The sequence below is a fragment of the Salvelinus fontinalis genome, chromosome 18 (genome assembly GCF_029448725.1).
Source record: "Salvelinus fontinalis isolate EN_2023a chromosome 18, ASM2944872v1, whole genome shotgun sequence".
Lineage (NCBI taxonomy): Eukaryota > Metazoa > Chordata > Actinopteri > Salmoniformes > Salmonidae > Salvelinus > Salvelinus fontinalis.
Genome location: NC_074682.1, coordinates 60926356 through 60953059, shown reverse-complemented (window position 1 = coordinate 60953059; position 26704 = coordinate 60926356). Strand labels below are relative to the sequence as shown.

At 41.9% G+C, this 26704-nt stretch overlaps 1 protein-coding gene across 2 annotated transcripts in view; it reads left to right on the top strand.

Annotated features, from left to right (window-relative positions):
* Positions 1-26493, top strand: part of LOC129815839 (constitutive coactivator of PPAR-gamma-like protein 1) — an 80699-nt gene extending 54206 nt beyond the window's left edge. The window contains exons 10-12 of one of the 2 annotated variants that reach the window (XM_055869996.1): positions 1574-1745; positions 11947-12196; positions 25824-26493. In XM_055869996.1, the coding sequence (XP_055725971.1) occupies positions 1574-1745; positions 11947-12196; positions 25824-26034 (633 nt within the window). In that variant the 3' untranslated portion in view covers positions 26035-26493. Of the gene's footprint in view, positions 1-1573; positions 1746-11068; positions 11120-11946; positions 12197-25823 lie in introns of those variants that run through there. The other variant, XM_055869997.1, reaches the window with a different exon arrangement.
* Positions 26494-26704: the final 211 nt, after the last annotated feature.

The window sequence follows — 26704 nt, the reverse complement described above, 5'->3', positions numbered from 1 at the left end:
ACCTACCATGTTCTAAGGGACCCCTACACCTACCATGTTCTAAGGGACCCCTACACCTACCATGTTCTAAGGGACCCCTACACCTACCATGTTCTAAGGGACCCCTACACCTACCATGTTCTAAGGGACCCCTACACCTACCATGTTCTAAGGGACCCCTACACCTACCATGTTCTAAGGGACCCCTACACCTACCATGTTCTAAGGGACCCCTACCATGTTCTAAGGGACCCCTACCATGTTCTAAGGGACCCCTACCATGTTCTAAGGGACCCCTACCATGTTCTAAGGGACCCCTACCATGTTCTAAGGGACCCCTACCATGTTCTAAGGGACCCCTACCATGTTCTAAGGGACCCCTACCATGTTCTAAGGGACCCCTACCATGTTCTAAGGGACCCCTACCATGTTCTAAGGGACCCCTACCATGTTCTAAGGGACCCCTACCATGTTCTAAGGGACCCCTACCATGTTCTAAGGGACCCCTACCATGTTCTAAGGGACCCCTACCATGTTTTAAGGGACCCCTACCATGTTCTAAGGGACTCCTACCATGTTCTAAGGGACCCCTACCATGTTCTAAGGGACCCCTACCATGTTCTAAGGGACCCCTACCATGTTCTAAGGGACCCCTACCATGTTCTAAGGGACCCCTACCATGTTCTAAGGGACCCCTACCATGTTCTAAGGGACCCCTACACCTACCATGTTCTAAGGTACCCCTACCATGTTCTAAGGGACCCCCTACATCTACCATGTTCTAAGGGACCCCTACCATGTTCTAAGGGACCCCTACATCTACCATGTTCTAAGGGACCCCTACCATGTTCTAAGGGACCCCTACACCTACCATGTTCTAAGGGACCCCTACCATGTTCTAAGGGACCCCTACACCTACCATGTTCTAAGGGACCCCTACCATGTTCTAAGGGACCCCTACCATGTTCTAAGGGACCCCTACCATGTTCTAAGGGACCCCTACCATGTTCTAAGGGACCCCTACACCTACCATGTTCTAAGGTACCCCTACCATGTTCTAAGGGACCGCTACACCTACCATGTTCTAAGGTACCCCTACCATGTTATAAGGGACCCCTACATCTACCATGTTCTAAGGTACCCCTACCATGTTATAAGGGACCCCTACATCTACCATGTTCTAAGGTACACCTACCATGTTCTAAGGGACCCCTACATCTACCATGTTCTAAGGTACCCCTACCATGTTATAAGGGACCCCTACATCTACCATGTTCTAAGGTACCCCTACCATGTTCTAAGGGACCCCTACATCTACCATGTTCTAAGGTACACCTACCATGTTCTAAGGGACCCCTAGAATATGTCTCATGGTCTAACAAACACCGCTGTAGCTCTGCCACCTTTCACCGCAGATGGGGCAGGGCGCGATCGGAGGATGTAGTGGATTGAGACCCAGCCCATGCAAAATAACCGATATCGCTAGCTTAAATTGATGGAGTTTGTTGGGGATTTTTTATTTATTTTGCTAATTTAATTTATGCGGGACATCGACTCTAGTTTTTTTTTTTTTTAAAGAGTGTTGTGTTTTCAGGGGGAGATAAAGCTGCCCGTCACCATAGAGGATGAGGCCAATCAGGAGCTCCCGTCAGCAGTGCAGCTGTTCAGACCCATCCGCCAGTATGTTTACGGGGTACTCTTCAGCCTGGCTGAAGCCAAGAAGAAGGCTGAGAGACTAGCCATGAGGCGCAACCGTCTGCCTGAATGTAAGCCACTGCTACCTAGCTACACTACTAATGTAAGACACTGCTACCTAGCTATATTACTAATGTAAGACACTGCTACCTAGCTATACTACTAATGTAAGACACTGCTACCTAGCTATATTACTAATGTAAGACACTGCTACCTAGCTATATTACTAATGTAAGACACTGCTACCTAGCTATACTACTAATGTAAGACACTGCTACCTAGCTATACTACTAATGTAAGACACTGCTACCTAGCTATATTACTAATGTAAGACACTGCTACCTAGCTATACTACTAATGTAAGACACTGCTACCTAGCTATACTACTAATGTAAGACACTGCTACCTAGCTATACTACTAATGTAAGACACTGCTACCTAGCTATACTACTAATGTAAGACACTGCTACGTAGCTATATTACTAATGTAAGACACTGCTACCTAGCTATATTACTAATGTAAGACACTGCTACCTAGCTATACTACTAATGTAAGACACTGCTACCTAGCTATATTACTAATGTAAGACACTGCTACCTAGCTATACTACTAATGTAAGACACTGCTACCTAGCTATACTACTAATGTAAGACACTGCTACCTAGCTATACTACTAATGTAAGACACTGCTACCTAGCTATATTACTAATGTAAGACCCTGCTACCTAGCTATATTACCAATGTAAGACACTGCTACCTAGCTATACTACTAATGTAAGACACTGCTACCTAGCTATATTACTAATGTAAGACACTGCTACCTAGCTATACTACTAATGTAAGACACTGCTACCTAGCTATACTACTAATGTAAGACACTGCTACCTAGCTATACTACTAATGTAAGACACTGCTACCTAGCTATACTACTAATGTAAGACACTGCTACCTAGCTATACTACTAATGTAAGACCCTGCTACCTAGCTCTATTACTAATGTAAGACACTGCTACCTAGCTATACTACTAATGTAAGACACTGCTACCTAGCTATATTACTAATGTAAGACACTGCTACCTAGCTATACTACTAATGTAAGACACTGCTACCTAGCTATACTACTAATGTAAGACACTGCTACCTAGCTATACTACTAATGTAAGACACTGCTACGTAGCTATATTACTAATGTAAGACACTGCTACCTAGCTATACTACTAATGTAAGACACTGCTACCTAGCTCTATTACTAATGTAAGACACTGCTACCTAGCTATACTACTAATGTAAGACACTGCTACGTAGCTATATTACTAATGTAAGACACTGCTACCTAGCTCTATTACTAATGTAAGACACTGCTACCTAGCTACACTACTAATGTAAGACACTGCTACCTAGCTATACTACTAATGTAAGACACTGCTACCTAGCTCTATTACTAATGTAAGACACTGCTACCTAGCTCTATTACTAATGTAAGACACTGCTACCTAGCTATACTACTAATGTAAGACACTGCTACCTAGCTCTATTACTAATGTAAGACACTGCTACCTAGCTCTATTACTAATGTAAGACACTGCTACCTAGCTCTATTACTAATGTAAGACACTGCTACCTAGCTATATTACTAATGTAAGACACTGCTACCTAGCTATATTACTAATGTAAGACACTGCTACCTAGCTATATTACTAATGTAAGACACTGCTACCTAGCTATATTACTAATGTAAGACACTGCTACCTAGCTATATTACTAATGTAAGACACTGCTACCCTTCTATACTACTAATGTAAGACACTGCTACCTAGCTATACTACTAATGTAAGACACTGCTACCTAGCTCTATTACTAATGTAAGACACTGCTACCTAGCTCTATTACTAATGTAAGACACTGCTACCCTTCTATACTACTAATGTAAGACACTGCTACCTAGCTATACTACTAATGTAAGACAATGCTACCTAGCTCTATTACTAATGTAAGACACTGCTATATTACTAATGTAAGACACTGCTACCTAGCTATATTACTAATGTAAGACACTGCTATATTACTAATGTAAGACACTGCTATATTACTAATATAAGACACTGCTACCTAGCTATATTACTAATGTAAGACACTGCTATATTACTAATGTAAGACACTGCTACCTAGCTATATTACTAATGTAAGACACTGCTACCTAGCTATATTACTAATGTAAGACACTGCTACCTAGCTATATTACTAATGTAAAACACTGCTACCTAGCTATATTACTAATGTAAGACACTGCTACCTAGCTATACTACTAATGTAAGACACTGCTACCTAGCTATACTACTAATGTAAGACACTGCTACCTAGCTATACTACTAATGTAAGACACTGCTACCTAGCTATACTACTAATGTAAGACACTGCTACGTAGCTATATTACTAATGTAAGACACTGCTACCTAGCTATACTACTAATGTAAGACACTGCTACCTAGCTCTATTACTAATGTAAGACACTGCTACCTAGCTATACTACTAATGTAAGACACTGCTACGTAGCTATATTACTAATGTAAGACACTGCTACCTAGCTCTATTACTAATGTAAGACACTGCTACCTAGCTACACTACTAATGTAAGACACTGCTACCTAGCTATACTACTAATGTAAGACACTGCTACCTAGCTCTATTACTAATGTAAGACACTGCTACCTAGCTCTATTACTAATGTAAGACACTGCTACCTAGCTCTACTACTAATGTAAGACACTGCTACCTAGCTATATTACTAATGTAAGACACTGCTACCTAGCTATATTACTAATGTAAGACACTGCTACCTAGCTATATTACTAATGTAAGACACTGCTACCTAGCTATATTACTAATGTAAGACACTGCTACCTAGCTATATTACTAATGTAAGACACTGCTACCCTTCTATACTACTAATGTAAGACACTGCTACCTAGCTATACTACTAATGTAAGACACTGCTACCTAGCTCTATTACTAATGTAAGACACTGCTACCTAGCTCTATTACTAATGTAAGACACTGCTACCCTTCTATACTACTAATGTAAGACACTGCTACCTAGCTATACTACTAATGTAAGACAATGCTACCTAGCTCTATTACTAATGTAAGACACTGCTATATTACTAATGTAAGACACTGCTACCTAGCTATATTACTAATGTAAGACACTGCTATATTACTAATGTAAGACACTGCTATATTACTAATATAAGACACTGCTACCTAGCTATATTACTAATGTAAGACACTGCTATATTACTAATGTAAGACACTGCTACCTAGCTATATTACTAATGTAAGACACTGCTACCTAGCTATATTACTAATGTAAGACACTGCTACCTAGCTATATTACTAATGTAAAACACTGCTACCTAGCTATATTACTAATGTAAGACACTGCTACCTAGCTATACTACTAATGTAAGACACTGCTACCTAGCTATACTACTAATGTAAGACACTGCTACCTAGCTATACTACTAATGTAAGACACTGCTACCTAGCTATACTACTAATGTAAGACACTGCTACCTAGCTATACTACTAATGTAAGACACTGCTACCTAGCTATACTACTAATGTAAGACACTGCTACCTAGCTACATTACTAATGTAAGACACTGCTACCTAGCTACACTACTAATGTAAGACACTGCTACCTAGCTATACTACTAATGTAAGACACTGCTACCTAGCTATATTACTAATGTAAGACACTGCTACCTAGCTATACTACTAATGTAAGACACTGCTACCTAGCTCTATTACTAATGTAAGACACTGCTACCTAGCTATATTACTAATGTAAGACACTGCTACCTAGCTATACTACTAATGTAAGACACTGCTACCTAGCTATACTACTAATGTAAGACACTGCTACCTAGCTATACTACTAATGTAAGACACTGCTACCTAGCTACATTACTAATGTAAGACACTGCTACCTAGCTACACTACTAATGTAAGACACTGCTACCTAGCTATACTACTAATGTAAGACACTGCTACCTAGCTATATTACTAATGTAAGAAGCTACTACCTACATATACTACTAATGTAATATGTAAGAAACTACTACCTACCTATACTACTAATGTAAGAAACTGCTACCTACCTACACTCTACTACCAGCTAGTCTTTATTAGCTCGTCTCTACTGACCCAAGTCCTAGTAGAAGGCTGAGAGACTGGAATGCCACCGTCTGCCAGAGTGCTGGAGGCAGACCAGGTAGCCTGGAGGCAGACCAGGTAGCCTGGAGGCAGACCAGGTAGCCTGGAGGCAGACCAGGTAGCCTGGAGGCAGACCAGGTAGCCTGGAGGCAGACCAGGTAGCCTGGAGGCAGACCAGGTAGCCTGGAGGCAGACCAGGTAGCCTGGAGGCAGACCAGGTAGCCTGGAGGCAGACCAGGTAGCCTGGAGGCAGACCAGGTAGCCTGGAGGCAGACCAGGTAGCCTGGAGGCAGACCAGGTAGCCTGGAGGCAGACCAGGTAGCCTGGAGGCAGACCAGGTAGCCTGGAGGCAGACCAGGTAGCCTGGAGGCTGACCAGGTAGCCTGGAGGCTGACCAGGTAGCCTGGAGGCTGACCAGGTAGCCTGGAGGCTGACCAGGTAGCCTGGAGGCTGACCAGCAACAGGTTCAAATCTGACAGGAAGGGTTTCTGACATTAGTATCCTAGAGGCCTTCTCTTATTGTTGTTGAGCAAAGCTCTTCATCTCTAAACGGCTCCCTATACTGAGACCCAATGCCTCAACCCCTCAGTGTATTTATTGCTATTTGTGTGACCGACCACCTCGATTCGGTCTTATGTTGCGAAATTTGAATTGTGTTTTTTACATTTGATTAAAGTAGAGACTCGGCTAGAAAATGGTATATCCATACACTGCTGTTGAGGAACAATGGGAAAGTCATTCTGCTTTGAAAGTTGATAAACTGGTAATCCCACTTTTGGGAAAATGGTCCTTGAATATTTTGGTACAGCACCTGGAATGCTCTAATTTGTCTACACCCATTCAGCATTGTTCACACCCTCTTAATCCTTAGCCCCACCCATCTCTTTAAGGATTCACATGTGAGGCCATGTGCTAAACAGAGGGAGTAGTGTAATAAACAACCAAAGATTAAGACTAAAAGTGGTGAACGTAGTAGCCTACAATAAGGAAAAACTCCAGGTAAAAATAAACTATCTAGTCCTTGGCCTATATCCTTATCTGATTTATGTGCAGGTTATGTTGTTCTTGACATTACTGTCTCTGGTAAACACACATGTTCAGACACACCTGGCTAACTTGATGGGTCATGTAATCATCTGGCGTAGTGGAGTCTTGGTAAACAATGAACCATAATCCCAAGCCGTAATGTACAAACGGATTGTCATAGCTAGCCACCATGCAGTAAATGCTGAAGCTAACCAACTAGGTTCAACGTTAGCTAGCTTGCTAACATTAGGCTATACCTAGCAATACAAATAACTTTTTGAGATAAAATATATTACTACACCGATCATAATGGTAACGTTAGCTAGCGAGCAGTGTGCTTTTTTAATTTAACATTTTTTAATTTCACCTTTATTTTACCAGGTAGGCTAGTTGAGAACAAGTTCTCATTTACAACTGCGACCTGGCCAAGATAAAGCAAAGCAGTTCGACAAAAACAACAACACAGAGTTACACATGGAGTAAAAACAAACATACAGTCAATAATACAGTAGAAAAAATCTATATACAGTGTGTGCAAATGTAGTAAGACTGGGTAGGTAAGGCAATAAATAGGCCATAGTGGCGAAGTAATTACAATATAGCAATTAAATACTGGAATGGTAGATGTGCAGAAGATGAATGTGCAAGTAGAGATACTGGGGTGCAAAGGAGCAAGATAAATAAATAAATAACAGTATGGGGATGAGGTAGGTAGATAGATGGACTGTTTACAGATGGGCTATGTACAGGTGCAGTGATCTGTGAGCTGCTCTGACAGCTTGTGCTTGAAGTTAGTGAGGGAGATATGGGTCTCCAGCAGTGATTTTTGCAGTTCGTTCCAGTCATTGGCAGCAGAGAACTGGAAGGAAAGACGACCAAAGGAGGAATTGGCTTTGGGGGTGACTAGAGAGATATACCTGCTGGAGCGCATGCTACGAGTGGGTGCTGCTATGGTGACCAGTGAGCTGAGATAAGGCGGAGCTTTACCTAGCAGAGACTTATAGATGACCTGGAGCCAGTGGGTTTGGCAACGAATATGTAGCGAGGGCCAGCTACCGAGAGCGTACAGGTCGCAGTGGTGGGTAGTATATGGGGCTTTGGTGACAAAACGGATGGCACTGTGATAGACTGCATTTAATTTGTTGAGTAGAGTGTTGGAGGCTATTTTGTAAATGACATCGCAGTCAAGGATCGGTAGGATAGTCAGTTTTATGAGGGTGTGTTTGGCAGCGTGAGTGAAGGAGGCTTTGTTGCGAAATAGGGAGCCGATTCTAGATTTAATTTTGGATTGGAGATGCTTAATGTGAGTCTGGAAAGAGAGTTTACAGTCTAGCCAGACACCTAGGTATTTGTAGTTGTCCACATATTCTAAGTCAAAGCCGTCCAGAGTAGTGATGCTGGACAGGCGGGCAGGTGCGGGCAGCGATCAGTTGAAGAGCATGCATTTAGTTTTACTAGCGTTTAAGAGCAGTTGGAGGCCACGGAAGGAGAGTTGTATGGCAATGATGCTCATCTGGAGGGTTGTTAACACAGTGTCCTAGGAAGGCCAGAAGTATACAGAATGGTGTCGTCTGCGTAGAGGTGGATCAGAGAATCACCAGCAGCAAGAGCGACATCATTGATGTAAACAGAGAAGAAAGTCGGTCCAAGAATTGAACCCTGTGGCACCCCCATAGAGACTGCCAGAGGTCCGGACAACAGGCCCTCTGATTTGACACACTGAACTCTATCGGAGAAGTAGTTGGTGAACCAGACGAGGCAGTCATTAGAGAAACCAAGGCTGTTGAGTCTGCCAATAAGAATGTGGTGATTGACAGAGTCGAAAGCCTTGGCCAGGTCAATGAATACGGCTGCACAGTATTGTCTCTTATCGATGGCGGTTATGATATCGTTTAGGACCTTGCACGTGGCTGAGGTGCACCCATGACCAGCTCGGAAACCGGATTGCATAGCGGAGAAGGTACGGTGGATTCGAAATGGTCGGTATTCTGTTTGTTAACTTGGCTTTCGAAGACCTTAGAATGGCAGGGTAGGATGGATATAGGTCTATAACAGTTTGGGTCTAGAGTGTCTCCCCAATTTGAAGAGGGGGATGACAATCTTTGGGAATCTCAGACGAAGACGACTTGCAATGAAAATGACTTCCTGACTTCCTGACAAAATTAGAATCATAATAATATCTGAAAATGTAGACTTTTACTTGTATACATACTGCATTTTTTCCCCTTTGACTTTTTCCACATTTCGTTACATTAAAGCCTTATTCTGAAATCTATAATTATTTTTTATTTCCTCGTCAATCAACACACCTTAATGACAAAGAAAAAAGTGTTTAGAAATTTTTGCAATTGTTTTACAAAAAAAAAAAAAACGGATCACATTTACATAAGTATTCAGACCCTTTACTCAGTACTTTGTTGAAGAACCTTTTGCAGTGATTACAGCCTCGAGTCTTCTTGGGTATGATGCTACAAGCTTGGCACACCTGTATTTGGGGAGTTTCTCCCGTTCTTCTCTGCAGATCCTCTCAAGCTCTGTCAGGTTGGATGGGGAGCGTCGCTACACAGCTATTTTCAGGTCTCTCCAGAGATGTTCAATCGGGTTCAAGTCCGGGCTCCGGCTGGGCCACTCAAGAACATTCAGATACTTGTTTCGAAGCCACTCCTGCATTCTCTTGGTTGTGTGCTTAGGGTCGTTGTCCTGTTTGAAGGTGAACCTTCACCCCCAGTTTGAGGTCCTGAGTGCTCTGGAGCAGGTTTTCATCAAGGATCTCTCTGTACTATGCTCCTGTCATGTTTCCCTCGATCCTGACTTGTCTCCCAGTCCCTGCTGCTGAAAAACATTCCCCATAGCATGATGCTGCCACCACCATGCTTCACCTTAGGGATGGTGCCAGGTCTCCTCCAGACGTGATGCTTGGCATTCAGACCAAAAGAGTTCAATCTTGGTTTCATCAAGACAGAGAATTTTGTTGCTCATGGTCTGAGAGTCTTTAGGTGACTTTTGGCAAACTCCAAGGGGGCTGTCATGTGCCTTTCAGTGAGGAGTGGCTTCTGTCTGGCCACTACCATAAAGGCCTGATTGGTGAAGTGCTGCAGAGATGGTTGTCCTTCTGGAAGGTTCTCCTATCTCCTCAGAGGAACTCTGGAGCTCAGTCAGAGTGACCATTGGGTTGTTGGTCACCTCCCTGAGGCCCTTCTCCCACGATTGCTCCGTTTGGCCGGGCAGCCAGCTCTAGGAAGATTCTTGTTGGTTCCAAACTTCTTCCACTTAATAATGATGCAACCATGTTCTTGGGGACCTTCAATTCTGTCTCGGAGCTCTAGAGACAATTCCTTCGACCTCATGGCTTGTTTTTTGCTTTGACAAGCATTGTCAACTGTGGGACCTTATATAGACAGGTTTGTGCCTTTCCAAATCATGTCCAATCAATTGAATTGACCACAGATGGACTTCAATCAAGTTGTAGAAACATCTCAAGGATGATCAATGGAAACAGGATGCACCTGAGCTCAATTTAGTCTCATAGCAAAGGGTCTGAATACTTATGTAAATAATGTTTTTTGTGTTTTATATTTTTAATACTTTTTGCAAAAAAAATTCTAAAAAGCCTGTTTTCACTTTGTCGTTATGGGGTTTTGTGTGTAGATTGAGGAGGAAATTATTTTATTTAATCGATTTTAGAATAATGTAACAAAATGTGGGAAAAGGGAGATGGTTCTGAATTCTTTCCCGAATGTAGATGGATGACCGCTTCACTGGATCCTCTTTAACTTAGATGCCATGTGCCCCATTTTCTGTTTGTTTTGCCCGTTGTCAAGTCACTCCGCTTCACACTGACCGTGTGCAGAAAGTAGTCCATCACAACTTTTCCCCAATGATCTTTGTCGATAGCGCCTGTAACGTTGTTGAGAGCAGTAGCAACACTGTTGCAGTTGTCCCCATGGCTAACGTTGTACGCTATCTTTCAAAAACTCTTCGGTAGCATTATCTACACATACTGAGCAGCTCCTGTTGTAGACATTATCTCAGCCAATCATGGCTAGCGGGAAGGTTACTGCCTTTTCCCATGGCTTAAACCAACTAGGTAGTGAAGGAGTGGGTGTGTTAGGGTCAGAGGTCAGGGATCAGGGTTAATGTTATGTGTTCCAGACCCCCCTGTGGCAGTGAAGGAGTGGGTGTGTTAGGGTCAGAGGTCAGAGGTCAGGGTTAATGTTATGTGTTCCAGACCCCCCTGTGGCAGTGAAGGAGTGGGTGTGTTAGGGTCAGAGGTCAGAGGTCAGGGTTAATGTTATGTGTTCCAGACCCCCCTGTGGTAGTGGAGTGGGTGTGTTAGGGTCAGAGGTCAGAGGTCAGGGTTAATGTTATGTGTTCCAGACCCCCCTGTGGTAGTGAAGGAGTGGGTGTGTTAGGGTCAGAGGTCAGCGTTAATGTTATTAATGTGTTCCAGACCCCCCTGTGGTATTGAAGGAGTGGGTGTGTTAGGGTCAGAGGTCAGAGGTCAGGGTTAATGTTATGTGTTCCAGACCCCCCTGTGGCAGTGAAGGAGTGGGTGTGTTAGGGTCAGAGGTCAGAGGTCAGGGTTAATGTTATGTGTTCCAGACCCCCCTGTGGCAGTGAAGGAGTGGGTGTGTTAGGGTCAGAGGTCAGGATTAATGTTTTCCAGACCCCCCTGTGGCAGTGAATGAGTGGGTGTGTTAGGGTCAGAGGTCAGGGATCAGGGTTAATGTTATGTGTTCCAGACCCCCCTGTGGCAGTGAATGAGTGGGTGTGTTAGGGTCAGAGGTCAGGGATCAGGGTTAATGTTATTAATGTGTTCCAGACCCCCCTGTGGTAGTGAATGAGTGGGTGTGTTAGGGTCAGGGATCAGGGTTAATGTTATAGACCCCCCCTATGGCAGTGAAGGAGTGGGTGTGTTAGGGTCAGAGGTCAGGGTTAATGTTATTAATGTGTTCCAGACCCCCCTGTGGCAGTGAAGGAGTTAGGGTAAGAGGTCAGAGGTCAGGGTTAATGTTATTAATGTGTTCCAGACCCCCCTGTGGCAGTGAAGGAGTGGGCGGCCTACAAGGGGAAGTCCCCCCACACCCCAGAGCTGGTGGAGGCTCTGTCCTTCCGAGAGTGGACCTGTCCAAACCTGAAGAAGCTGTGGCTGGGCAAGGCTGTGGAGGATAAGAATGGCAGGATGAGGGCCTTTCTGGCCTGTATGAGGTCAGATGCCCCAGCCATGCTCAACCCAACCTGCGTCCCCACACACCTACTGGTTCTCTGCTGCGTGTTGAGGTGAGGGAACACACACACACACACACACACACACACACACACACACCACACACCACACCACACCACACCACACACACACTGAGAGGCAGACAAATAATCTGTAGTTTTCTGCTGGAATGTCTAATGTATTGTTCGATGTTGAGGTGATGGTTGTAATGTATTGTTCTGTGTTGAGAGACTATGGTTGTAATGTATTGTTCTGTGTTGAGAGGTGATGGTTGTAATGTATTGTTCTGTGTTGAGAGGTGATGGGGTTGTAATGTATTGTTCTGTGTTGAGAGGTGATGGTTGTAATGTATTGTTCTGTGTTGAGAGGTGATGGTTGTAATGTATTGTTCTGTGTTGAGAGGTGATGGGGTTGTAATGTATTGTTCTGTGTTGAGAGGTGATGGTTGTAATGTATTGTTCTGTGTTGAGAGGTGATGGTTGTAATGTATTGTTCTGTGTTGAGAGGTGATGGTTGTAATGTATTGTTCTGTGTTGAGAGGTGATGGTTGTAATGTATTGTTCTGTGTTGAGAGACGATGGGGTTGTAATGTATTGTTCTGTGTTGAGAGGTGATGGTTGTAATGTATTGTTCTGTGTTGAGAGACGATGGGGTTGTAATGTATTGTTCTGTGTTGAGAGGTGATGGTTGTAATGTATTGTTCTGTGTTGAGGTGATGGTTGTAATGTATTGTTCTGTGTTGAGAGGTTGTAATGTATTGTTCTGTGTTGAGAGGTGATGGTTGTAATGTATTGTTCTGTGTTGAGAGGTGATGGTTGTAATGTATTGTTCTGTGTTGAGAGGTTGTAATGTATTGTTCTGTGTTTCTGTGTTGAGAGGTGATGGTTGTAATGTATTGTTCTGTGTTGAGAGGTGATGGTTGTAATGTATTGTTCTGTGTTGAGAGGTTGTAATGTATTGTTCTGTGTTGAGAGGTGATGGTTGTAATGTATTGTTCTGTGTTGAGAGGTGATGGTTGTAATGTATTGTTCTGTGTTGAGAGGTGATGGTTGTAATGTATTGTTCTGTGTTGAGAGGTGATGGTTGTAATGTATTGTTCTGTGTTGAGAGGTGATGGTTGTAATGTATTGTTCTGTGTTGAGAGGTGATGGTTGTAATGTATTGTTCTGTGTTGAGAGGTGATGGTTGTAATGTATTGTTCTGTGTTGAGAGGTGATGGTTGTAATGTATTGTTCTGTGTTGAGAGGTGATGGTTGTAATGTATTGTTCTGTGTTGAGAGGTGATGGTTGTAATGTATTGTTCTGTGTTGAGAGGTGATGGTTGTAATGTATTGTTCTGTGTTGAGAGGTGATGGTTGTAATGTATTGTTCTGTGTTGAGAGGTGATGGTTGTAATGTATTGTTCTGTGTTGAGAGGTGATGGTTGTAATGTATTGTTCTGTGTTGAGAGGTGATGGTTGTAATGTATTGTTCTGTGTTGAGAGGTGATGGTTGTAATGTATTGTTCTGTGTTGAGAGGTGATGGTTGTAATGTATTGTTCTGTGTTGAGAGGTGATGGTTGTAATGTATTGTTCTGTGTTGAGAGGTTGTAATGTATTGTTCTGTGTTGAGAGGTTGTAATGTATTGTTCTGTGTTGAGAGGTGATGGTTGTAATGTATTGTTCTGTGTTGAGAGGTGATGGTTGTAATGTATTGTTCTGTGTTGAGAGGTGATGGTTGTAATGTATTGTTCTGTGTTGAGAGGTGATGGTTGTAATGTATTGTTCTGTGTTGAGAGGTGATGGTTGTAATGTATTGTTCTGTGTTGAGAGGTGATGGTTGTAATGTATTGTTCTGTGTTGAGAGACGATGGGGTTGTAATGTATTGTTCTGTGTTGAGAGGTGATGGTTGTAATGTATTGTTCTGTGTTGAGAGGTGATGGTTGTAATGTATTGTTCTGTGTTGAGAGACGATGGGGTTGTAATGTATTGTTCTGTGTTGAGAGGTGATGTTTGTAATGTATTGTTCTGTGTTGAGAGGTTGTAATGTATTGTTCTGTGTTGAGAGGTGATGGTTGTAATGTATTGTTCTGTGTTGAGAGGTGATGGTTGTAATGTATTGTTCTGTGTTGAGAGGTGATGGTTGTAATGTATTGTTCTGTGTTGAGAGGTTGTAATGTATTGTTCTGTGTTGAGAGGTTGTAATGTATTGTTCTGTGTTGAGAGGTGATGGTTGTAATGTATTGTTCTGTGTTGAGAGGTGATGGTTGTAATGTATTGTTCTGTGTTGAGAGGTGATGGTTGTAATGTATTGTTCTGTGTTGAGAGGTGATGGTTGTAATGTATTGTTCTGTGTTGAGAGGTGATGGTTGTAATGTATTGTTCTGTGTTGAGAGGTTGTAATGTATTGTTCTGTGTTGAGAGGTGATGGTTGTAATGTATTGTTCTGTGTTGAGAGGTGATGGTTGTAATGTATTGTTCTGTGTTGAGAGGTGATGGTTGTAATGTATTGTTCTGTGTTGAGAGGTTGTAATGTATTGTTCTGTGTTGAGAGGTGATGGTTGTAATGTATTGTTCTGTGTTGAGAGGTGATGGTTGTAATGTATTGTTCTGTGTTGAGAGACGATGGGGTTGTAATGTATTGTTCTGTGTTGAGAGGTGATGGTTGTAATGTATTGTTCTGTGTTGAGAGACGATGGGGTTGTAATGTATTGTTCTGTGTTGAGAGGTGATGGTTGTAATGTATTGTTCTGTGTTGAGAGACGATGGGGTTGTAATGTATTGTTCTGTGTTGAGAGGTGATGGTTGTAATGTATTGTTCTGTGTTGAGAGGTGATGGTTGTAATGTATTGTTCTGTGTTGAGAGGTGATGGTTGTAATGTATTGTTCTGTGTTGAGAGGTGATGGTTGTAATGTATTGTTCTGTGTTGAGAGGTGATGGTTGTAATGTATTGTTCTGTGTTGAGAGGTGATGGTTGTAATGTATTGTTCTGTGTTGAGAGGTTGTAATGTATTGTTCTGTGTTGAGAGGTGATGGTTGTAATGTATTGTTCTGTGTTGAGAGGTGATGGTTGTAATGTATTGTTCTGTGTTGAGAGGTGATGGTTGTAATGTATTGTTCTGTGTTGAGAGGTTGTAATGTATTGTTCTGTGTTGAGAGGTTGTAATGTATTGTTCTGTGTTGAGAGGTGATGGTTGTAATGTATTGTTCTGTGTTGAGAGGTGATGGTTGTAATGTATTGTTCTGTGTTGAGAGGTGATGGTTGTAATGTATTGTTCTGTGTTGAGAGGTGATGGTTGTAATGTATTGTTCTGTGTTGAGAGACGATGGGGTTGTAATGTATTGTTCTGTGTTGAGAGGTGATGGTTGTAATGTATTGTTCTGTGTTGAGAGGTGATGGTTGTAATGTATTGTTCTGTGTTGAGAGGTGATGGTTGTAATGTATTGTTCTGTGTTGAGAGGTGATGGTTGTAATGTATTGTTCTGTGTTGAGAGACGATGAGGTTGTAATGTATTGTTCTGTGTTGAGAGGTTGTAATGTATTGTTCTGTGTTGAGAGGTGATGGTTGTAATCTATTGTTCTGTGTTGAGAGGTTGTAATGTATTGTTCTGTGTTGAGAGGTGATGGTTGTAATGTATTGTTCTGTGTTGAGAGGTAATGTATTGTTCTGTGTTGAGAGGTGATGGTTGTAATGTATTGTTCTGTGTTGAGAGGTGATGGTTGTAATGTATTGTTCTGTGTTGAGAGGTGATGGTTGTAATGTATTGTTCTGTGTTGAGAGGTGATGGTTGTAATGTATTGTTCTGTGTTGAGAGGTGATGGTTGTAATGTATTGTTCTGTGTTGAGAGGTGATGGTTGTAATGTATTGTTCTGTGTTGAGAGGTGATGGTTGTAATGTATTGTTCTGTGTTGAGAGGTGATGGTTGTAATGTATTGTTCTGTGTTGAGAGGTGATGGTTGTAATGTATTGTTCTGTGTTGAGAGGTTGTAATGTATTGTTCTGTGTTGAGAGGTGATGGTTGTAATGTATTGTTCTGTGTTGAGAGGTGATGGTTGTAATGTATTGTTCTGTGTTGAGAGGTGATGGTTGTAATGTATTGTTCTGTGTTGAGAGGTGATGGTTGTAATGTATTGTTCTGTGTTGAGAGGTTGTAATGTATTGTTCTGTGTTGAGAGGTGATGGTTGTAATGTATTGTTCTGTGTTGAGAGGTGATGGTTGTAATGTATTGTTCTGTGTTGAGAGGTGATGGTTGTAATGTATTGTTCTGTGTTGAGAGGTGATGGTTGTAATGTATTGTTCTGTGTTGAGAGGTGATGGTTGTAATGTATTGTTCTGTGTTGAGAGGTGATGGTTGTAATGTATTGTTCTGTGTTGAGAGGTGATGGTTGTAATGTATTGTTCTGTGTTGAGAGGTGATGGTTGTAATGTATTGTTCTGTGTTGAGAGGTGATGGTTGTAATGTATTGTTCTGTGTTGAGAGGTGATGGTTGTAATGTATTGTTCTGTGTTGAGAGGTGATGGTTGTAATGTATTGTTCTGTGTTGAGACGATGATGGTTGTAATGTATTGTTCTGTGTTGAGAGGTGATGGTTGTAATGTATTGTTCTGTGTTGAGAGGTGATGGTTGTAATGTATTGTTCTGTGTTGAGACGATGATGGTTGTAATGTATTGTTCTGTGTTGAGAGGTGATGGTTGTAATGTATTGTTCTGTGTTGAGAGGTGATGGTTGTAATGTATTGTTCTGTGTTGAGAGGTGATGGTTGTAATGTATTGTTCTGTGTTGAGAGGTGATGGTTGTAATGTATTGTTCTGTGTTGAGAGGTGATGGTTGTAATGTATTGTTCTGTGTTGAGAGGTGATGGTTGTAATGTATTGTTCTGTGTTTCTGTGTTGAGAGGTGATGGTTGTAATGTATTGTTCTGTGTTGATAGGTGATGGTTGTAATGTATTGTTCTGTGTTGAGAGGTGATGGTTGTAATGTATTGTTCTGTGTTGAGAGGTGATGGTTGTAATGTATTGTTCTGTGTTGAGAGGTGATGGTTGTAATGTATTGTTCTGTGTTGAGAGGTGATGGTTGTAATGTATTGTTCTGTGTTGAGAGGTGATGGTTGTAATGTATTGTTCTGTGTTGAGAGGTTGTAATGTATTGTTCTGTGTTGAGAGGTTGTAATGTATTGTTCTGTGTTGAGAGGTGATGGTTGTAATGTATTGTTCTGTGTTGAGAGGTGATGGTTGTAATGTATTGTTCTGTGTTGAGAGGTGATGGTTGTAATGTATTGTTCTGTGTTGAGAGGTGATGGTTGTAATGTATTGTTCTGTGTTGAGAGGTGATGGTTGTAATGTATTGTTCTGTGTTGAGAGGTTGTAATGTATTGTTCTGTGTTGAGAGGTGATGGTTGTAATGTATTGTTCTGTGTTGAGAGACGATGGGGTTGTAATGTATTGTTCTGTGTTGAGAGGTGATGGTTGTAATGTATTGTTCTGTGTTGAGAGGTGATGGTTGTAATGTATTGTTCTGTGTTGAGAGACGATGGGGTTGTAATGTATTGTTCTGTGTTGAGAGGTGATGGTTGTAATGTATTGTTCTGTGTTGAGAGGTGATGGTTGTAATGTATTGTTCTGTGTTGAGAGACGATGGGGTTGTAATGTATTGTTCTGTGTTGAGAGGTGATGGTTGTAATGTATTGTTCTGTGTTGAGGTGATGGTTGTAATGTATTGTTCTGTGTTGAGAGGTGATGGTTGTAATGTATTGTTCTGTGTTGAGAGGTGATGGTTGTAATGTATTGTTCTGTGTTGAGGTGATGGTTGTAATGTATTGTTCTGTGTTGAGAGGTGATGGTTGTAATGTATTGTTCTGTGTTGAGAGGTGATGGTTGTAATGTATTGTTCTGTGTTGAGAGGTGATGGTTGTAATGTATTGTTCTGTGTTGAGAGGTGATGGTTGTAATGTATTGTTCTGTGTTGAGAGGTGATGGTTGTAATGTATTGTTCTGTGTTGAGAGGTGATGGTTGTAATGTATTGTTCTGTGTTGAGAGGTGATGGTTGTAATGTATTGTTCTGTGTTGAGAGACGATGGGGTTGTAATGTATTGTTCTGTGTTGAGAGGTGATGGTTGTAATGTATTGTTCTGTGTTGAGAGGTGATGGTTGTAATGTATTGTTCTGTGTTGAGAGACGATGGGGTTGTAATGTATTGTTCTGTGTTGAGAGGTGATGTTTGTAATGTATTGTTCTGTGTTGAGGTGATGGTTGTAATGTATTGTTCTGTGTTGAGAGGTGATGGTTGTAATGTATTGTTCTGTGTTGAGAGGTGATGGTTGTAATGTATTGTCCAGCAACATCATTGTGAGAAGTTGTCAACACCAACTCACGAAGTTTTACTGGTACCACAACCTGACTAATCGCCTCCCCTAGAAAACGACTACCATGAGACACCCACTTTCTCATCAGGACATCCTCTTTGAGAAAATAGCAATGGGTGACATCTCCCAACTGTTCCACAGGCACAATTTGGTCACGCAACTCTTCCAATGTGGGGTCAGTCCGCTGCGCACTGACTAGATCTGAGTGGGTAACAGACAACGGAATAACAGGGAAAGCAGTGGCATACTTCTTTGTGGTATTCTCATCAGTCGGCACAGTGACCAGTTCGCCACGACTCATAGAACTCATCACTGCACACGCACGGAACATCCCTGGGGAGCTCTGTACACTCTCATCTGGAATCTCAACAACTGACGGCTTTATGGGAACAACTCGAGATGGAAACACGACAGGCCATACACGATCACCAGCCAAGTTATTCCCAAGAACAACGTCAACACCCTCAATAGGCAACGAAGGACGCACCCCCACGACAACCTCACCTTTTACCAGCCCACAATCCAACATCATTTTATGTAATGGAACTGAAAGAGTGTTCAAACCTATCCCCCTAATTAGAACACTCTTCCCCGAATCAGTCTCAGCTGAAAAGGGTAACACAGACTCCAACACAAACGATTCGGAGGCACCTGTGTCTCTCAAGATCTTCACTGGCACCAATTCCTTACTCCCTAATATAGACACATAACCTTCCGTAATGAAAGGTAAATAGCCTGAGTGAATATGGACTTTCACCTGCCCCTGAGACCATGTGTCATGAGTGAACTGATGTGAAACAGACGCAGCTAACGCCGTAGGCTTAGATTTAACGTAATCACGCGTACTGAATTTGTCCTTTTCCCTGAGAACCGGACATTCGTTTTTCCAATGACCTGAATCATGACAGTAATGACACTCTTGCCCAAAGTCAACTTTACCACAGGAGTCAGGCTCACCCCGAGTTGAATTAAACTCTGCCCGTGAACCAAAGTATTTCGGTGAGCGAAGGTCAAATCTATTCGAACGCCCCCACTCATTCCGAATACGGGGCTCTGCAAAGACTCTTTTGTGAGTTAACATATACTCATCCGCCAAAACCGCTGCTTCAACGACATTCTTTACTTTTCGTTCGTTAATATACGTGGCAATGCGATCAGGGATTGTGTCCTTAAATTGCTCTAACATAATCAGATCACACAGCCCTTGGAAAGTCACAACTGCAGAGGCAGAACACCAGCGATTAAACTGTACAGATAATTGTCGCGCAAACTCCACATGAGTCTGTTGATCATCCCTTTTTAAAGTTCTAAATCGTTGGCGGTAAGCCTCAGGGACCAATTCATAAATCTGCAACACAGCCATTTTAACCTTATCATAACAGGTACTGTCGTGTACACTAAGAGCTGAATATGCTTCCTGCGCTTTACCAGTCAGCACACACTGCAACATTAAGGTGCGGTCAGAATCAGGCCAACTCCTAGCGTCAGCAACACGCTCAAACAACAAAAAAAATGTCTCAGGGTCCTTTTCATTAAACTGAGGCAATAACCGTAAGTTCCCAACAATATCAAATGTGTCCGGGGCACGACCAAAAGAGGAACGACCCCTAGGTAACTCTTGGTCACCTTCCCAGAACAAACTCTCCCCTGAAATCTTTCCTTCCCTAATCAACTCTATCCGTTCTTGTTGCAACTTGATTTTAGCCATCTCCATATCTTGTTTAAATGCTAATTCCTTTTCATACTTTACACGATCATGATTTAGCTTCTCACGATCATGCTCTAGCTGTAACAGAAGCAGTTCTTTCTGCTGTTCAAAAAGAAGACTACTAGGACTAACCGATGGAATGGCCATTGTAACGTTACGGGGAGATGACTCCTCAGCAGAGGCTGGCCCAGTGGTAACTTCAAGAACACCACTCTCCATCAGATTGGCCTTCAATATCAACCTAATAGAATTCTTTAAACGTTTATCACTAATTTCAACCTTGTAGTATTCGGCGATTTTCAACAGCTGTTCTTTAGTACCTAATTCTAACAATTCCTCTGATGGAAAGCGAATGAACTCATCTACAAAAGACGCCATAGTTACAAAAAAAAATTCTCACTCTTCCCCTCTGCTGAGCACACCAGACCACAACTCAAGAAATGACAATCACCCTGAGCACCACAGAAGAGAGAGAAGATAAGGAGCTTCCCCAAAACCTACTATAACTCAACCCTAGTCTTCGTGCGGATTTGCGGTGGGTATTTACGCACTGTAGCCCGCTGGCAAGGTAATAAACCCCCCAGCACGCTGGCAGATTCCACCAAGCCACGGATGTGCCCCCGAGACAACTGCTCAGTCCACAGACACCACACAAAAATAACAAACATTAACCATGCCCAACATATTCCAAAAATGAAACACGTCACTAAGCCTATCAGGGGTAAAAGGCTATAGCTCCGGGTAGTAAATTCCACTACCCTACCAAATCTCCCACTGAGGTACACAGCCGATTACTCACCTCCTCAGACCGATGTCCCAACAGAAAGTAGAACAAGAGTTTCCAGGCTGGGCAGGGCCTGGAAACTAACCATTATACTCTCTCTCCAACACAGCACACAAACCAAACAACAAAGGCAACCAATACTAGGCCTATCAAACTCAAACCAAAAATATAAACCAAACACGTACCTCCACGTTCTCCCAAACCAATACGTTCAATTATCCCGGACGAGCCCCCACTTGTCACGAACCGGCTCAAAGCCCGTAACAAAAGGGAGACACGTGGAGATAAAAAGTAACAAAATATATATTTATTAAATAAAGAAACTATGTATAATATACAATGGTGTGTGTAATCAGTAATCAGTAGTGTAAGTGAATGTTTTGCATGGATGAATGTGATAATGCAAGGTGTTGAAAGATGCTAAAACAAACAACCAAAAAGCACAACCAAACGCAACAAAATCTAACAAAGTGTCTGTATGGAGAGAGTCTCCTTGATGAATGGGGAAGTGGTGATTTTATCCTGGGAGAGTGGGCCCAGGTGTTCCCCATGTAGCTGACGACCCTCCCAACTCCACCCACCGACATCCTAATAGGGAAACAAGAGCAAGGAGAGAGAGAAAACGGTAGACAGAATGGGAGGGTCGTCACACTGTGTTGAGGTGATGGTTGTAATGTATTGTTCTGTGTTGAGAGGTGATGGTTGTAATGTATTGTTCTGTGTTGAGAGGTGATGGTTGTAATGTATTGTTCTGTGTTGAGAGGTGATGGTTGTAATGTATTGTTCTGTGTTGAGAGGTGATGGTTGTAATGTATTGTTCTGTGTTGAGAGGTGATGGTTGTAATGTATTGTTCTGTGTTGAGAGGTGATGGTTGTAATGTATTGTTCTGTGTTGAGAGGTTGTAATGTATTGTTCTGTGTTGAGAGGTGATGGTTGTAATGTATTGTTCTGTGTTGAGAGGTGATGGTTGTAATGTATTGTTCTGTGTTGAGAGGTGATGGTTGTAATGTATTGTTCTGTGTTGAGAGGTTGTAATGTATTGTTCTGTGTTGAGAGGTTGTAATGTATTGTTCTGTGTTGAGAGGTGATGGTTGTAATGTATTGTTCTGTGTTGAGAGGTGATGGTTGTAATGTATTGTTCTGTGTTGAGAGGTGATGGTTGTAATGTATTGTTCTGTGTTGAGAGGTGATGGTTGTAATGTATTGTTCTGTGTTGAGAGGTGATGGTTGTAATGTATTGTTCTGTGTTGAGAGGTTGTAATGTATTGTTCTGTGTTGAGAGGTGATGGTTGTAATGTATTGTTCTGTGTTGAGAGGTGATGGTTGTAATGTATTGTTCTGTGTTGAGAGGTGATGGTTGTAATGTATTGTTCTGTGTTGAGAGGTGATGGTTGTAATGTATTGTTCTGTGTTGAGAGGTTGTAATGTATTGTTCTGTGTTGAGAGGTGATGGTTGTAATGTATTGTTCTGTGTTGAGAGGTGATGGTTGTAATGTATTGTTCTGTGTTGAGAGGTGATGGTTGTAATGTATTGTTCTGTGTTGAGAGGTTGTAATGTATTGTTCTGTGTTGAGAGGTGATGGTTGTAATGTATTGTTCTGTGTTGAGAGGTGATGGTTGTAATGTATTGTTCTGTGTTGAGAGACGATGGGGTTGTAATGTATTGTTCTGTGTTGAGAGGTGATGGTTGTAATGTATTGTTCTGTGTTGAGAGACGATGGGGTTGTAATGTATTGTTCTGTGTTGAGAGGTGATGGTTGTAATGTATTGTTCTGTGTTGAGAGACGATGGGGTTGTAATGTATTGTTCTGTGTTGAGAGGTGATGGTTGTAATGTATTGTTCTGTGTTGAGAGGTGATGGTTGTAATGTATTGTTCTGTGTTGAGAGGTGATGGTTGTAATGTATTGTTCTGTGTTGAGAGGTGATGGTTGTAATGTATTGTTCTGTGTTGAGAGGTGATGGTTGTAATGTATTGTTCTGTGTTGAGAGGTGATGGTTGTAATGTATTGTTCTGTGTTGAGAGGTTGTAATGTATTGTTCTGTGTTGAGAGGTGATGGTTGTAATGTATTGTTCTGTGTTGAGAGGTGATGGTTGTAATGTATTGTTCTGTGTTGAGAGGTGATGGTTGTAATGTATTGTTCTGTGTTGAGAGGTTGTAATGTATTGTTCTGTGTTGAGAGGTTGTAATGTATTGTTCTGTGTTGAGAGGTGATGGTTGTAATGTATTGTTCTGTGTTGAGAGGTGATGGTTGTAATGTATTGTTCTGTGTTGAGAGGTGATGGTTGTAATGTATTGTTCTGTGTTGAGAGGTGATGGTTGTAATGTATTGTTCTGTGTTGAGAGACGATGGGGTTGTAATGTATTGTTCTGTGTTGAGAGGTGATGGTTGTAATGTATTGTTCTGTGTTGAGAGACGATGGGGTTGTAATGTATTGTTCTGTGTTGAGAGGTGATGGTTGTAATGTATTGTTCTGTGTTGAGAGACGATGAGGTTGTAATGTATTGTTCTGTGTTGAGAGGTTGTAATGTATTGTTCTGTGTTGAGAGGTGATGGTTGTAATCTATTGTTCTGTGTTGAGAGGTTGTAATGTATTGTTCTGTGTTGAGAGGTGATGGTTGTAATGTATTGTTCTGTGTTGAGAGGTAATGTATTGTTCTGTGTTGAGAGGTGATGGTTGTAATGTATTGTTCTGTGTTGAGAGGTGATGGTTGTAATGTATTGTTCTGTGTTGAGAGGTGATGGTTGTAATGTATTGTTCTGTGTTGAGAGGTGATGGTTGTAATGTATTGTTCTGTGTTGAGAGGTGATGGTTGTAATGTATTGTTCTGTGTTGAGAGGTGATGGTTGTAATGTATTGTTCTGTGTTGAGAGGTGATGGTTGTAATGTATTGTTCTGTGTTGAGAGGTGATGGTTGTAATGTATTGTTCTGTGTTGAGAGGTGATGGTTGTAATGTATTGTTCTGTGTTGAGAGGTTGTAATGTATTGTTCTGTGTTGAGAGGTGATGGTTGTAATGTATTGTTCTGTGTTGAGAGGTGATGGTTGTAATGTATTGTTCTGTGTTGAGAGGTGATGGTTGTAATGTATTGTTCTGTGTTGAGAGGTGATGGTTGTAATGTATTGTTCTGTGTTGAGAGGTTGTAATGTATTGTTCTGTGTTGAGAGGTGATGGTTGTAATGTATTGTTCTGTGTTGAGAGGTGATGGTTGTAATGTATTGTTCTGTGTTGAGAGGTGATGGTTGTAATGTATTGTTCTGTGTTGAGAGGTGATGGTTGTAATGTATTGTTCTGTGTTGAGAGGTGATGGTTGTAATGTATTGTTCTGTGTTGAGAGGTGATGGTTGTAATGTATTGTTCTGTGTTGAGAGGTGATGGTTGTAATGTATTGTTCTGTGTTGAGAGGTGATGGTTGTAATGTATTGTTCTGTGTTGAGAGGTGATGGTTGTAATGTATTGTTCTGTGTTGAGACGATGATGGTTGTAATGTATTGTTCTGTGTTGAGAGGTGATGGTTGTAATGTATTGTTCTGTGTTGAGAGGTGATGGTTGTAATGTATTGTTCTGTGTTGAGACGATGATGGTTGTAATGTATTGTTCTGTGTTGAGAGGTGATGGTTGTAATGTATTGTTCTGTGTTGAGAGGTTGTAATGTATTGTTCTGTGTTGAGAGGTGATGGTTGTAATGTATTGTTCTGTGTTGAGAGGTGATGGTTGTAATGTATTGTTCTGTGTTGAGAGGTGATGGTTGTAATGTATTGTTCTGTGTTGAGAGGTGATGGTTGTAATGTATTGTTCTGTGTTGAGAGGTGATGGTTGTAATGTATTGTTCTGTGTTGAGAGACGATGGGGTTGTAATGTATTGTTCTGTGTTGAGAGGTGATGGTTGTAATGTATTGTTCTGTGTTGAGAGGTGATGGTTGTAATGTATTGTTCTGTGTTGAGAGACGATGGGGTTGTAATGTATTGTTCTGTGTTGAGAGGTGATGGTTGTAATGTATTGTTCTGTGTTGAGACGATGATGGTTGTAATGTATTGTTCTGTGTTGAGAGGTGATGGTTGTAATGTATTGTTCTGTGTTGAGAGGTGATGGTTGTAATGTATTGTTCTGTGTTGAGAGGTTGTAATGTATTGTTCTGTGTTGAGAGGTGATGGTTGTAATGTATTGTTCTGTGTTGAGAGGTGATGGTTGTAATGTATTGTTCTGTGTTGAGAGGTGATGGTTGTAATGTATTGTTCTGTGTTGAGAGGTGATGGTTGTAATGTATTGTTCTGTGTTGAGAGGTGATGGTTGTAATGTATTGTTCTGTGTTGAGAGGTGATGGTTGTAATGTATTGTTCTGTGTTGAGAGGTGATGGTTGTAATGTATTGTTCTGTGTTGAGAGGTGATGGTTGTAATGTATTGTTCTGTGTTGAGAGGTGATGGTTGTAATGTATTGTTCTGTGTTGAGAGGTGATGGTTGTAATGTATTGTTCTGTGTTGAGAGGTGATGGTTGTAATGTATTGTTCTGTGTTGAGAGGTGATGGTTGTAATGTATTGTTCTGTGTTGAGAGACGATGGGGTTGTAATGTATTGTTCTGTGTTGAGAGGTGATGGTTGTAATGTATTGTTCTGTGTTGAGAGACGATGGGGTTGTAATGTATTGTTCTGTGTTGAGAGGTGATGGTTGTAATGTATTGTTCTGTGTTGAGAGACGATGGGGTTGTAATGTATTGTTCTGTGTTGAGAGGTGATGGTGATGGAAGACCTGATCAAGACCAGTGTTACTAAAATCCGATCATTACTAATTCAGTTCCTGTATGTTGTCATGTTGTATTTTGCCTTGTGTTCTAGGTTTATGTTACAATGGCCAGGCGTAAGAGTGTTGCGTGGTAAGGAACTGGACGCGTTCCTCGCCCAAGCACTTTCTCCGAAACTCTATGAGCCTGAACAGCTGCAGGAACTCAAGGTGATTTTACCACCCAGTGGCAGCCAGGGGTATTACATGTTGCTTTCACCCACACACACACACACACACATTAACTATACTCCTGGACTAGTCTGAGGAGTGTCCTGGAACCACCCAGTGGCAGACAGTGGTATTACATGTTGCTTTCACCCACACACACACACACACACATTAACTTTACTCCTGGACTAGTCTGAGGAGTGTCCTGGAACCACCCAGTGGCAGACAGTGGTATTAGGGTCTGGAACACATAACATTAACCCTGACCTCTGACCCTAACACACCCACTCCTTCACTGCCACAGGGGGGTCTGGAACACATAACATTAACCCTGACCTCTGACCTCTGACCCTAACACACCCACTCCTTCAATACCACAGGGGGGTCTGGAACACATTAATAACATTAACGCTGACCTCTGACCCTAACACACCCACTCCTTCACTACCATAGGGGGGGTCTGGAACACATAACATTAACCCTGTAGTGGAGGGTTACTACTGTAGTGGAGGGTTACTACTGTAGTGGAGGGTTACTACTGTAGTGGAGGGTTACTACTGTAGTGGAGGGTTACTACTGTAGTGGGGGGTAGTGGAGGGTTACTACTGTAGTGGAGGGTTACTACTGTAGTGGGGGGTAGTGGAGGGTTACTACTGTAGTGGAGGGTTACTACTGTAGTGGAGGGTTACTACTGTAGTGGGGGGTAGTGGAGGGTTACTACTGTAGTGGAGGGTTACTACTGTAGTGGAGGGTTACTACTGTAGTG